A 14,915-nucleotide genomic window follows, 5' to 3' on the forward strand; every position below is an offset into this window, starting at 1 on the left:
CTGATCCGTTTTCCTCTCCTAAAAGGAACGCATTCACAGCAGGTTCAGAGGCGGGGCCATGCCACCCGATACTGAGTCATTGGATGGAAGAAAAGGGGCGTGAAGCCTTCCTGATCCGTTTTCCTCTCCTAAAAGGAACGCATTTGTACTCGCGGCTCGATGCGTTCGGCAATTATTACCGAACGGGCCCTGGACAGCACGACGTTCGGTGTTGACTGGTGGTGTGGTTGATGGTTGTGGAAGGAGAAAGGCGAAGGTGGTGGGGGGTTTGCTGTGGTGGTTTGGTTGTTGGCGGGCGTCGTTTGGGAATGGCGGTGAAGCGATGTTTGCGGGATGGAGTTGTGGAGGTAAAGAGGCGAAGGTGGTGGTGTTTGAGTTGTTGGCGGCTTAATGATCCAAAATAACGATAGAGAAAGAAAAATGGCTAACTCAAAGCGTCGCAGCCCGGAAGAATCACACATATTCCCCCGAAACAACAGATGTGGACTAACTACACATGAACTTAGCGTCATACTGATCTAAGGACCCTTTATGGTGTATTGCGAATTTCCACAGCCGTAACAATATATATGTAATCTACATGTATGCTCACATGTAATGCTGCTGGACATATATGCATGTAATCCTACTGTACATAAATATAATCCAACTATATATACATGTAATCCCACTGTACATATATATGTAATCTACATGTATGCTCACATGTAATGCTGCTGGATATATATATACATGTAATCCTACTGTAAATGTACATGTAACCTACATATATAATCCTACTGTACATACATGTAATATGTAACATACATGTAGCTCACATGTAATGCTACTGTACATATGAGGCGCCGCGAGGAGGAGTGATGTAAAGGCCCTGTCACACCTTGACGATTTAGCCAGCGTATGCCGACCTATGAAAAATTTGTCTAAAACGCTGGCACACGTCGAATACGTTATGGGTAAGTTTTGCATACATTAAGAGCATGCCGGCATACGTCGTAGTATGCTGGCATACATCGTAGTACGCTGGCATACGTCGTAGTACGCTGAGCTCGTCGACAAATTTTAACATGCTTGAAATTTTTCGACGTATGTCAGCGTATGACTCACACGTTCCGCATAAGCTGGCCATAAGTTGTAGGCACGTTACGCGATCGTTGACACACATTACTTGTAAGTTACTCATTCGTCGAAACACGTCGAGGTAATGTTTAGCATACCCGAAACTTATTTCTAACCTACGAGTAATGTGTTGTCGGCACGTTACACGATCATTGACACACGTTACTTGTACGTTACTCATAAATCGAAACACGTCGAGGTAATGTTTAGCGTCAGTGTTCCAGACTCCCTGTTTTTTTTTCTTTTTCTTTTTCTTTGGTATGACGGCGATGTTGACACTTCGATTTCTCGTGCGGTTATAATATAATATAATTAATAGGCTTCCACTCAACGATTTAAATCATAACCGCACTAGAAATCGAAGTGTCAACATCACTGTCATACCAAAGAAAAAAAAAACCAGGGAGTCTGGAACACTGACGTTAAACATTACCTTGACATGTTTCGACTTATGAGTAACTTACTCGTAACATGTGTCGACGTGTGTCAACGATCGCGTAACGTGCCAACAACTTATGGCCAGCGTATGCAGAACGTGTGAGTCATACGCTGACATACGTCGAAAAATTTTCAACATGCTGAAAATTTGTCGACGTATGCCAGCGTGCTTCAGCGTGCTCTTAACGTATACAAAACTTACCCATAATGTATTCGACGTGTGCCAGCGTATTCGGCAAATTTTTCATACGTCGGCATACGCTGGCTAAAACGTCAAGGTGTGACAGCGGCTTGACACTTCGATTTCTAGTGCGGTTATGATTTGAATTGTCGAGCCGCAGCCTATTAATAGGGTACGCCACGTGATCGTCGGTGATACGCTGCCGCGCGCTATGCATAAGTTAGACTATTTTTGGGCATAGGTTGTGAACGCTGACAACACGCTCAGGATTCGTTGATATAAGTTATCTGTATGTTATCGAAACGTTCCGTGTATGTTACTAATACGTTATGCATACGTCCAACTCGTTATGAATACGTCCAAAACTGGATAAAAAAAAACATCAATAGTTCAGCGTACGCCAGCGTTTTACATACATTTTGATACCTTGCCATACGCTGGCTAAAACGTCAAGGTGTGACAGGGCCTTAAGGGACACATCGGCCATTTTGGAGTTAATGCCATACAGCACTATTTTAACCCTTACCCTATCATCCGAGTCTATCATCATCATATCATTAAAAAATGTCGCTTACATCACTCCTTCTCGCGGGGCATCATATATACAAGTAACCTCCATGTAATCCGACTGTAAATGTACATGTAACCTACATATATAATCCGACTGTACATAAATATAATCCTACTATACATACATGTAATCCCACTGCACATATATATATATATGTAATATACATGTATGCTCACATGGAATGCCACTGTATATGTAAGCTTACATTTTCACATGTAATCCTACTGTACACACACACACACACACACACACACACACACACACACACACACACACGTAACCTACATGTAATCCGACTGTAAATGTACATGTAACCTGCATATATAATCCGACTATACATACATATATATGTAATATACATATATGCTCACATGGAATGCTACTGTACATATATACATGTAACCTTACATGTTCACAGGTAATCTGACTGTACATATATATACAAGTAACCTACATGTAATTCAACTGTAAATGTACATGTAACCTACATATATAATCCGACTATACATACATATATATGTAATATACATATATGCTCACATGGAATGCTACTGTACATATATACATGTAACCTTACATGTTCACAGGTAATCTGACTGTACATATATATACAGGTAACCTACATGTAATTCAACTGTAAATGTACATGTAACCTACATATATAATCCGACTATACATACATGTAATCCTATTATACATATATATTGTTGCGAATTCTGGCCCGTCCAGCATGCGAGCGACCGCGTAACTCGAATAGCAGCCGCCTCGCCCACCGGAACGGACAATTCAGTCGTGACCCTCGGGGAACTACCGCCAGGAGCCAGTCATGGGTGGGGGTTTAACCGCACCACCACCCAGTCCGCAGTCCACCCGCGCGAGATAGGGTAAATCGCCGATAGTCGATATACCTATGGTACTCGCACGGGTAATCTGCCGAGGGATGGGACCACGCCACAGGCCGACTCCGGACACGAACCGCTTAAGCGGTTCGTTCCGTATTACAAGGATAACCGAGCGGAGTTATCGTCGGCCTTGACGGTTCCGATTAATTACCGGGATGTTGAATCCCACTACGAATCCCTTACGTGATGCAAGATGGAGATTCAATAAAAGGAAAAGACGAAGCAAAATGGGGAACAATCGGACAAGCACATTTATTCACGGAAGGCACGTATATTACAATAAAACAAAGGAACAAAAGCAATACACGTATACGTTTATGTAAAGAAAAACACAAGCAAAGAACCAACGCAGATCTACAACCGAATATGACTTACACGGCAACACTTAACCGTTCTACTTTTCCAGACTGGCGCCACACACACACACGTTCACACAAAACCCAAAAGAAATGGAAGTCGCGAGTTCCCTGAGCGCGTGGAGTCCTTGCCGACCGTAACTCCGAGTCCCTCCGGCGTGGTCCACTGGCTCGTGCTGCGCGCCTGCACGTGTCGTCCGCCCGACAGCACGGACGAACGAACAGAACCTTCGACCAGGAAGGATCACCACAACTCTCCACAATTCCCCTTCAGGGACAAGGGAACAGGAAAGGGAACGACGTTCTCATTGACCTTCACGCCCACGCCTTTTGCCAATCGCTTGAACGAACCAAGAGCCTCCAGATTCCAACTCTCCACACCCACGCCTTTTGTCTGGGCCGGCTCCGCCCCTTTGCCCCGCCCCATTTCTGTCTCCACCTCCCTTCTGGAAGCTTCCCTAAAAGGGGCGTGCCCTCACGTTCCCCCCTCCCCGCGCCGTGCGGGGGACGGGCAAAGTCAGTTTTGGCTCGGAGCCAGGGAATCATTCCCCCAAAATCAGGCCCCCACCTTTTTTCACCTTTGACCCCTGGCTCAAATCGCACCTCAGCCATGCCAAAGCGTGGCGTTTTGGGTGAGAGATCTTGGCGGGAGATATTTAAGCGGGTGTTGTTGTTGCCACTCCGCTCCTTCCATCCGTCCCGCGGAGATCGTGACCGCACGGTGCTTGTTGAATGGCGAGTGGCGAAGACGTGGCAACGTAGTTGTGGAAGGTGGCGTCGTGTCTTGAATGGTGTGATTGTTGGCGTCGTGTAGTGAATGGAGTGATCGTTGAGATGTTGGTTGTGGCGATGTTCGTTGTTGTTCTTGCACCAAATTAACAATAGCCAAAGAAAAACGACTAACTGAAGAATCGCAGCCCGAATGGATCACATATATTCCCTCTTAACAATGGGTTTGGGCGAACTACACATGAACTTACCGATATATCTCACCTGAGGACCCTTTATGGTGTAATGCGAATTTCCACAACCGTAACACTACCCCCTCCCCTTTTTACAGACTCGTCCAAAGTCGTCAAATTCTCGTGTACCATCATGTCTAGTTCTCCCCTAATACGTTTTACCTTCGGATCCCTGAGTGCGACATTCAGTGTATTCGTGTCCCCAAAATAAATAACCTGAGGGCTGAGTAACTAACTGAACAAACCCACTCATACAGACGACTTAAATAAAATTGCCGGCGCTAACACATACATGCCAGGGGCGCACTCATATTTACAGTACATCTTAACCTTATAAATTCACACTAACCATGGCCCAGGATCAATGGACTCTGCAAAGAGAAAAGCAGTTAGCAGGGAGCCAGGCTGCTTGCATGCAGTCTCTGGCTCAGGCAATGCCGGTGACAGGGAAAGTGGCCGGCTGCACACACGCAGTCCAAGGCCTCCCCTTTTGAAATGAACGCAGTGAACCACAACGGTGCATGGGCTGCACAAACGCAGTCTCCGTGCCAGCTGAAGTGGCACTCGCAATGAACACAACGTTGCTTGAGCTGAGCAACGCAGTCTCCGTGCCAGCTCAAGTGGCACACACAATGAACACAACGGATGGATGGATGGATGGTTGAATGGATGAATGGATGGACGCAAACACGGTGCACGGGCCACCACTGCAGGCCCGTGTTGTAGTTGCCAACAGGGCAGTCCTCGCAAACTGCGCGAGGATCCCGGCGCACATGGCAATGAACAAAGGGGGGGGGGGGAATACAAAACAGAACGGGGGTAAAAGATGACGAGGGCAGTAGGCATGGATGGCAAAGGTGAACAGGTAAGGCATGGCATGATAAGGCCGCTGTAGCAACAGCCGGCAGATGATCGACCGATACAAGCCTTGCAGTAACACACCAGCAAACGATCCGACCGGCACAGGCCTTGCAGTAAACATCCAGCCAATGAAGTGGCCGGCACAGGCCTTGCAGCAAAACAGCTGGCAGACGATCGACCGGCACAGGCCTTGCAGTAACACAGCCAGCCGATGAAGTTGGCCAGCCTTTGCCTTTCAGTGGAGGTTGGTGGAGGGAGTGCGGTGGTGCTGGCCACTCAGAAGGCGGGCTCGGAGCTACCTACTGTCTACCTCCCAACCTATCGCCTTTGCCTGTCTCTGTCCATACCCACCCCCTTAATTTGTCAAAACCCAATTTAGCCCCAACTTATTTTTTTGTTGTTTTTATTTTTATCCTTACTTCCCCACTAGAAATCGTCCCCTAACCCCGTTTATCGTCCTTGTTCGGCTAACCTATCATCTCCTCCCAACCCCTAAGTTCCCTTCCTGGAGGGGAATGAGGGAGAGCTAGCGTTCTGTGTCGAGGCCCAACTCAAGCCTCAAGATGGCCTCCCCAGACTTCAGCGACCTTAACCCAATGTGGGTCCAGCAACCCACTACGAGAGCGAAGGGATGGATGGTGCAGAGGGGTACACTTCCTAATCTACCCTAACCATTAACTCTTAAACTACCCCGGGGCTTTCAACAAGTGCCTCTCGCTTAAATTATCGGTTCGAAAAACCAAGATTCCCATCGCCTGTGTTGGTGTCCTCACAATTTTTGGGCCTCGCCCCCCCAATTTTCTTTCCGTGCCCTCACACAGTTTCATGGCTGGGACGCGTGGCTCCCTTGGCAGGCACTACCCTCTGCCGATTCTCCTACGATGGCACCCCCGGGCACTACACTGCCTCTGAGCCTACCAGCTCCCTAAACACCGGGGAGTGCCCTCCATGGCGACTCCCCTGAAACCCTCACGTGGCAGGCTGGTGCCCCCGGCCCCTTCCCTGGGTGCCCGTGCCCAATGCACTGCCCACGCGGCTAATGGTGCCCTGGGCCCCCGCATCATGCGGGCGCACCCGTGCCCACTACACTATCCCGGCCCCCCATGGGCCCTTGGCCTACGGCGGCCGACTAGCCCGGTGCCCGGGGTACCCACTCAGTGATACTCACCGTTCGTAGCCACGCTCCCAGCCCGTAAACAGGGCTCCTGCACCCCTCCAAACGGGTTTCGAGCCTACTTTCCCACCAACAACAAAACGACCTCCATTTTATCAATTTGTCTAACCCAGCGAACTCACTCTACACTGACCCCGGGGTCTCTTGGGTGGGAATCACTCCTCCCCCCAATCACTCATCGCACCATGCATTCCAAAATCACTCCATACACTCAGGCCCGCTGGCCTCGCTAACTCATCATGTACATTTTTCCATTCTCTCTCCAACTCACACATCGCTGAATTCTGCCATCCTGCTCACTACATCCCCTAACTAACTCGTGCTCCCATGTCGTCCCTTAAACTACAGCACGTTCCTTTTAACCTATGTAGCTAAAGGCCCAGTCACACCTTGACGTTTTGGACAGCTTATGCCGATTTTTGGAAAATTTGTCTAAAACGCTGGTACACGTTGAATACGTTATGGGTAAGTTTTGATAACATTGAGAGCACGCTGAAAAACACTACCATACGTCGTTGTACGCTGGCTTTAAACGTTGTACTTTTCGGTTGTCCTCAAATTTTCCATGCTTGAAATTTTAAGACTTATGCCAGCGTATGACTCACACGTTCCGCATAACGCTGGCCATAAGTTGTAGGCACGTCACGCGATCGTTGACACACGTCGACACACGTTACTTGTGAGTTACTCATAAGTCGAAACATGTCGAGGTAATGTTTTGCGTATCCGAAACTTATTTCTAACCTATGAGTAACGTGTTGTACTCACGTCACTTGTAAGGTGCTCATAAGTAGAAACACATCAAGGTAATGGTGAGCGTCAGTGTTCCAGACTTCCTGGTTTTATTTTATTTTATTTTTTTCTTCCTTCCTTCCTTCGGTATGATGGTGATTTTGACACTTCGCTTTCTCGTGCGGTTATAATATAATATAATTAATAGGCTGCCGCTCAACGATTTAAATCATAACCGCACTGTACACTGAACACCGTCATACCGAAGAAAAAAAAAACCGGGAGTCTGGAACACTGACGCTCACCATTACCTTGACGTGTTTCGACTTATGAGCACCTGACAAGTAACGTGTGTCGATGTGTGTCAACAATCGCATATCGTGCGTACTACTTATTCCCATCGCATGCGGAGCGTCTGTCATATGGCAAGTACGTCGTAAAATTTTCAACATGTTTAAAATTACAAGACGTACTCCACTTACTACGACGTATGCTAGCGTACTTTAGCGTTCTATTCACACATACCAAACTTACCCATACCGTATTCGACGTGCGCCAGCGTTTTAGACACGTTTTTAGACGTCGGCATACGCTGGCAAGATCGCCAAGGTGTGACTGCGATGTTGACACTTCCATTTCTGCGGCGGTTATGATTTGAATCGTTGTGCGGCAGCCTTTTCATAACCTACGCCACGTCATCGTCGGCGATGCGTGCAGCGCGCTATGCATAAGTTAGACTATCGTTGGGCATAGGTTGTGAAGGCTGACAACAGGTTCAGCATTCGTTGGTATAAGTTATCTATAACACAACAAAACGTTCTGTGTCCGTTACTAATACGTTCTGCATAAGACCAAGTCGTTATGAATACGTCCGAATCTTTAAAAAAAAACATCAAAGGTTCAACGTAAGCCAGCGTTTTACAAACATTTTAATACGTTGCCATTGCTGGCTAAAACGTCAAGTTGTGACTGGGCCTTAAGCTACGTCCCCTCCACACACTCACAAGTCTGTCTCTCTCCTCAAATCCTCAAAAAATCATTTCCCCTCCTAAATCTGACGACAATCCCTCTACCAAATCCATTCCACAGGCTCCATGAGGACTTTCCCCTGCCCCATGAAGCCAGTCTAACTAAGCTAACCCTTCCCCCTGACGAGTTGTATCCTGTGCCCAGGCAAGGGGGTCTTCCACCCTTTGCCTGGGAATCCTGTTCATCCGAAGCGAGGCTTGCTTTTTTGTTCTTTGTTTTTTCTTTAAATGCGCAGCACCAGCGCGGCAACTCGCAACCTGCGCACCAGCGCGGCAATTCACAGCCGCGCACCTGTGGCGTGACGTCATAGCAGCTGTTCGCGTCCCTCGTCCCTCTTGGACGGCACCATCCGGCAGGGATTCACCCTCCTGCCGGATTCCAACCACACACGCAGCCATGATGTCACCCGGCGCATAAAAAAACACAAGCCTCACATCTCGAGGGGTTCCCCACGCGAACACATGTGCTCTGCCCGTTGGAGCTTAACACAAGCTCGCGTGGAGAACCCGTCCGGTCCGAATCCGTAATCCTGCCTAACCTTTGTCCGTCCGCGGGATCGGCAACATCCACCGCTGGCGTTTCCGGACCGGTTTTCACTCCCGCAAGCGCGCATGTGGCGGCCTCGTGCGTACCACAGCACGAACTTCGCGCTCGCCGCCGTGTAAACCCGGCACGGTCCCCAAAACAGCTACGGCCGTACTCGGCCTCCGTTCCTCTGTCACCGTCGTCGTCGCCATTCGACCCACGCACACCTGCGTGTCACGACGCTCGTACACCACGACATGACATTCACACCGGGAGACGCGGCTGCGTGCTCCCGCATGCCGACCGTCATCTCCCTGACATACCGCTCTCTCACACACACGGTCTCCCTTGCACTCGGCCGTTCACTCACGCATGCCCTTTCACTCGCAAACGTGGTTCCACTCACACACGGTGCCTCATCCACACACGGCGTGCTGGGAGGCACGCACTCCGGCACACTCGCAACCACACCACTCACACACGGGGCCTCACTCTCACTCGGGGTCTCATCCACACACGGGGTCTTTGTCACCCACCCGGTCACTCTCACACACGCCCTTGCACCCGCGCAATGCGTGCGTTTCAACACACATTTCGCCACACTTCTAAACACACACCTCAACACCACACACACCGGGACCACACTCGTAACCACACTGGGGATTTGTGCCACCCCAAGGGTTTCCGGGGCCTCCATACCCCCCAAGCTCTCCGTGCACTCGCCCCTCAACCTCGCTCGGCACGACCGGACCCGCCTGGTCGTGATCTGCTTCAATGGAGCATAGCGTCTCCCTCCCTTCCCGAAGGAGGTTATCCGGCTGCTTGCACCGGGTCCCAACACGTTCTGCCAGCTCGCTCCCATTATCCTCCACTACCTCCGTGTGTGTGTGCTCATCCTTAACCCCGTCCAATTCACCCTCTATCTCCCGTGTCTCTGCCAACTCAGTCACCTCTTCACCCATTACCTCCCTTGTCTCCACTATTATTTATTTTATCTCCTGCGTCTCCCTTCGTGTCTCTGTTAATTCTATTTCCTTCGTCGTCACCTCGTGTCTCGTCTCACACATCGCAGTCACCCCACTTAGTTTTTCCCTCTGTGTCACCGTCACTGTTGCTTTCTCTGTCACTACCCTTGCCCAAAGCGTCTCCCAAATTATTTTCTCCTCACCCGCCTCCATTGCAGGCCTGACAGCCGTTGCACTTCCCCCAGCTCGTTCGCTCCAGCACGTGGCGCCTCCATTGCGGGCCTGACAGCCGTTGCACTCCCCCCAGCTCGTTGGCTCCAGCACGTGGCGCCACCATTATGCCCGCCTGCAGGCATCTCACCCCGCATTATTTGCGTATTTGCCTCCATGTTGTTTTTTATTTGTTGCGCATTCGTTGTCATTTCGTTTCCCATTTGCTGCATGGTTGCGTTTACTCCCGCCAGCATGGCGCATAGCTGGGCCATGTCGGGTACACTCGGCTGAGCCGATTCGGCAAGGATCGGGGGGCTTTGGCGGAGAGGGGAGGGAGGTGTCATACACCGCGGCCGCTGCCGCGCCCATTTCGGGTTCTGGGCTCGGTTGGGGGGGGAATTGTTCCTGCATCACAATGGGAATGTCCTGCATGGGGATTTCATCCTGGACCATGGACTCTACACATTCTAAATCCATATCTACCCCCGGCTCACGCTCGCCTTGAGACTCCATCTTATTTCTCGTAAGGGATTAAATTTAATGCGCTCGTAATTTGGAGGGAATCGGGGGTCGCTCCACTCACCCCTGAACAGATTCCCGTGAATTTAGCTTGGAGACGGGAGAGTTTGTTTACCGCTCGCTGACACCAGTGTTGCGAATTCGCGCCCGCCGGCGTGTGATCGGCCACATAACTCGAATCGCGACTGAGTCGCCCACTGGACGGACAATTCAGTCGTGACCCTCCGGGAACGACCGCCAGGAGCCAGTCACGGGTGGGGGTTTAACCCCACCACCACCAAGTCCGCAGTCCACCCGCGCGAGATAGGGTAAATCGCCGATGGTCGATATACCTTTGGAACTCGCACGGGTAATCTGTCGAGGGATGGGACCACGCCACAGGCCGACTCCGGACACGAACCGCTTAAGCGGTTCGTTCCGTATTACAGGCATAACCGAGCGGCGTTATCGTCGGCCTTGACGGTTCCGATCAATTACCGGGATGTTGAATCCCACTACGAATCCCTTACGTGATGCAAGATGGAGATTCAATAAAAGGAATAGACGAAGCAAAACGGGAAACAATCGGACAAGCACATTTATTCACGGAAGGCACGTATATTGCAATAAAACAAAGGAACAAAAGCAATACACGTATACGTTTATGTAAAGAAAAACACAAGCAAAGAACCAACGCAGATCTACAACCGAATATGACTTACACGGCAACACTTAACCGTTCTACTTTTCCAGACTGGCGCCACACACACACGTTCACACAAAACCCAAAAGAAATGGAAGTCGCGAGTTCCCTGAGCGCGTCGAGTCCTTGGCGACCGTAACTCCGAGTCCCTCCGGCGTGGTCCACTGGCTCGTGCTGCGCGCCTGCACGTGTCGTCCGCCCGACAGCTCGGACGAACGAACAGAACCTTCGAACAGGAACGATCACCACAACTCTCCACAATTTCCCTTCAGGGACAAGGGAACAGGAAAGGGAATGACGTTCTCATTGACCTTCACGCCCACGCCTTTTGCCAATCGCTTGAACAAACCAAGAGCCTCCAGCTTCCACACTCCACACCCACGCCTTTTGTCGGGGCCGGCTCCGCCCCTTTGCCCCGCCCCATTTCTGTCTCAACCTCCCTTCTGGAAGCTTCCCAAAAAGGGGCGTGCCCTCGCGTTCCCCCCCCTCCCCGCGCCGTGCGGGGGGGGGGGGACGGGGAAAGTTATTTTTGGCTCGGGGCCAGGGAATCATTCCCCCAAAATCAGGCCCCCACCTTTTTTCACCTTTGACCCCTGGCTCAAATCGCACCTCCCCCCATGCCAAAGCACGGCGTTTTGGGCGGGAGATCTTGGCGGGAGATATTTAAGCAGGAGTTGCTGTTGCCACTCCGTTCCTTTCATCCGTCCCGCGGAGATCGTGACCGCACGGTGCTCGTTGAATGGCAAATGGCGAAGACGTGGTAGCGTAGTTGTGGAAGGTGGCGTCGTGTAGTGAATGGCGTGATCGTTGAGATGTTGGTTGTGGCGATGTTCGTTGTTGTTCTTGCACCAAATTAACAATAGCCAAAGAAAAACGACCAACTGAAGAATCGCAGCCCGAATAGATCACATATATTCCCTCTAAACAACGGGTTTGGGCTAACTACACATGAACTTACCGATATATCTCACCTGAGGACCCTTTATGGTGTAATGCGAATTTCCACAACTGTAACAAGATGTAATCTACATGTATGCTCACATGTAATGCTACTGTACATGTATACATGTAACCTTACATGCTCACATGTAATCCTACTGCACATATATACAAGTAACCTCCATGTAATCTGACTGTAAATGTACATGTAACCTACATATATAATCCTACTGCACATACAGTGGGGAGAACAAGTATTTGATACACTGCCGATTTTACAGGTTTTCCCACTTACAAAGCACATAGAGGTCTGTAATTTTTATCATAGGTACACTTCAACTGTGAAAGATGGAATCTAAAACAAAAATCCTGAAAATCACATTGTATGATTTTTTAAATAATTAATTTGCATTTTCTTGCATGAAATAAGTATTTGATCACCTTCCAACCAGTAAGAATTCCGGCTCTCACAGACCTGTTAGTTTGTTTTGTCTTTAAGAAGTCCTCCCATTCTCCACTCATTACCTGTATTAACTGCACCTGTTTGAACTCGTTTTCTGCATAAAAGACAGCTGTCCACACTCAATCAATCAGACTCCAACCTCTCCACAATGGGCAAGACCAGAGAGCTGTCTCAGGACATCAGGGACAAAATTGTAGACTTGCACAAGGCTGGGATGGGCTACAGGACAATAGGCAAGCAGCTTGGTGAGAAGGCAACAACTGTTGGCGCAATTATTAGAAAATGGAAGAAGTTCAAGATAACAGTCAATCTCCCTCGGTCTGGGGCTCCATGCAAGATCTCACCTCGTGGAGCCTCAATGATCATGAAAAAGGTGAGGGATCAGCCCAGAACTACACGGCAGGACCTGGTCAATGACCTGAAGAGAGCTGGGACCACGGTATCAAAGAAAACCATAAGTAACACACTACGCCGTCATGGATTAAAATCCTGCAGCGCACGCAAGGTCCCTCTGCTCAAGCCAGCGCATGTCTAGGCCTGTCTGAAGTTTGCCAATGACCATCTGGATGATCCAGAGGAGGAATGGGAGAAGGTCATGTGGTCTGATGAGACCAAAATAGAGCTTTTTGGTTTAAACTCCACTTGCCATGTTTGGAGGAAGAAGAAGGATGAGTACAACCCCAAGAACATCATCCCAACCGTGAAGCATGGAGGTGGAAACATCATTCTTTGGGGATGCTTTTCTGCAAAGGGGACAGGACAACTGCACCGTATTGAGGGGAGGGTGGATGGGGCCATTTATCGTGAGATCTTGGCCAACAACCTCCTTCCCTCAACAAGAGCATTGAAGATGGGGCGTGGCTGGGTCTGGCTTGAGAAGCATCTCAAGGTCCTGGAGTGGCCTAGCCAGTCTCCAGACCTGAACCCAACAGAAAATCTTTGGAGGGAGCTGAAAGTCTGTGTTGCCCAGCAACAGCCCCAAAACCTGAAGGATCTGGAGAAGATCTGTATGGAGGAGTGGGCCAAAATCCCTGCTGCAGTCTGTACAAACCTGGTTAAGAACAACAGGAAACGTCTGATCTCTGTAATTGCAAACAAAGGTTTCTGTACCAAATATTAAGGTCTGTTTTTCTGATGTATCAAATACTTATTTCATGCAATAAAATGCAAATTAATTATTTGAAAATCATACAGTGTGATTTTCAGGATTTTTGTTTTCGATTCCGTCTTTCACAGTTGAAGTGTACCTATGATAAAAATTACAGACCTCTATGTGCTTTGTAAGTGGGAAAACCTGCAAACTCGGCAGTATATCAAATACTTGTTCTTCCCACTGTACATGTAATCCTATTAAACATGTATACATATGTAATCTACATGTATGCTCAGATGTGATGCTAATAAACACACCATCCTATATGTACATGTATGCCTACACATATACATGTAATCTTCTATGTAATCATGCATGTATACAGTCATGTATCATGTACACTCCTACATGTACACTCCTACATGTACACATGTATCCTACATGTATCCTACATGTACACTCGATTTTGAAAAATGTATTGATTTTTTTTTTATTTCTCAATTTTTTTTTGTTTTGAAAGCAAGTTACCTGTAAGGAATAACAAAAAAGTAAATATTTAACAAAGGAAAAAAAAACACCAATGGTGGATTCAAATGGAGCAACATGTGCCGAAGGAGGAAGGACATTCACACAAACCGATGAAATGGTTATCAGGTCACTCTGTGGCCGGAAGAACAGGTTTAGCCTCTTATGCCACGACACCTTCACTTTAACTCATCATCGTTATTAACTGAACATGACAATTTGACAACATTCTTTATCTGACGTAAATGATCCAAGAGAAGATATCAAGTATTTATAAATAAATACAGTATTTACATATAACCTTTTCTGTATATACTTTCTACTACAATGGAAGACGTTTAATGTACACTGTACTGAAGTTGCATATTTTATGTAATTAGTTTTACTCGCTGGCTGGGTCCATTGGGGGTGAAGTCATGTTGACATGTCAAAGGGATAATAATGAAAAACCATAATTAACACATCCCACATACCTCGATGTGAATTCACATGTAAACTCCGACGTTGTTACATTACCTGTGTGTTGAGCAGGTGAAGTAGATTCAGGGGCAGCCTCAGTAGTTGCTTGCACAGTCAGGGTTTTCGTGTCATCAGGTGCGCGTCAAATTACCTTTCGGGTGGACCGGATGAGGCCTGCGTGTACAACTGTCATTTAGTGAAAGAAAT

At 48.4% G+C, this 14,915-nt stretch overlaps 1 protein-coding gene across 7 annotated transcripts in view; it reads right to left on the bottom strand.

The window, feature by feature from the left end:
* LOC147017748 (phospholipid-transporting ATPase IC-like) overlaps positions 1 to 14,915 on the bottom strand; it is a 159,478-nt gene that overhangs the window by 124,876 nt on the left and 19,687 nt on the right. For 6 of the 7 annotated variants that reach the window (XM_085847630.1, XM_085847632.1, XM_085847631.1 and 3 more), the window contains one exon: positions 14,766 to 14,882. Coding sequence is in view for 1 of the 7 variants with exons in the window: in XM_085847629.1 (XP_085703755.1) it covers positions 3,881 to 3,994 (114 nt within the window). In the remaining 6 variants the exon portion in view is untranslated. Of the gene's footprint in view, positions 1 to 3,880; positions 4,010 to 14,765; positions 14,883 to 14,915 lie in introns of those variants that run through there. The other variant, XM_085847629.1, reaches the window with a different exon arrangement.

The sequence above is a fragment of the Eptatretus burgeri genome, chromosome 11, assembly GCF_056783735.1.
Source record: "Eptatretus burgeri isolate ZD-2024b chromosome 11, Ebu_testis_v1, whole genome shotgun sequence".
NCBI lineage: Eukaryota > Metazoa > Chordata > Myxini > Myxiniformes > Myxinidae > Eptatretus > Eptatretus burgeri.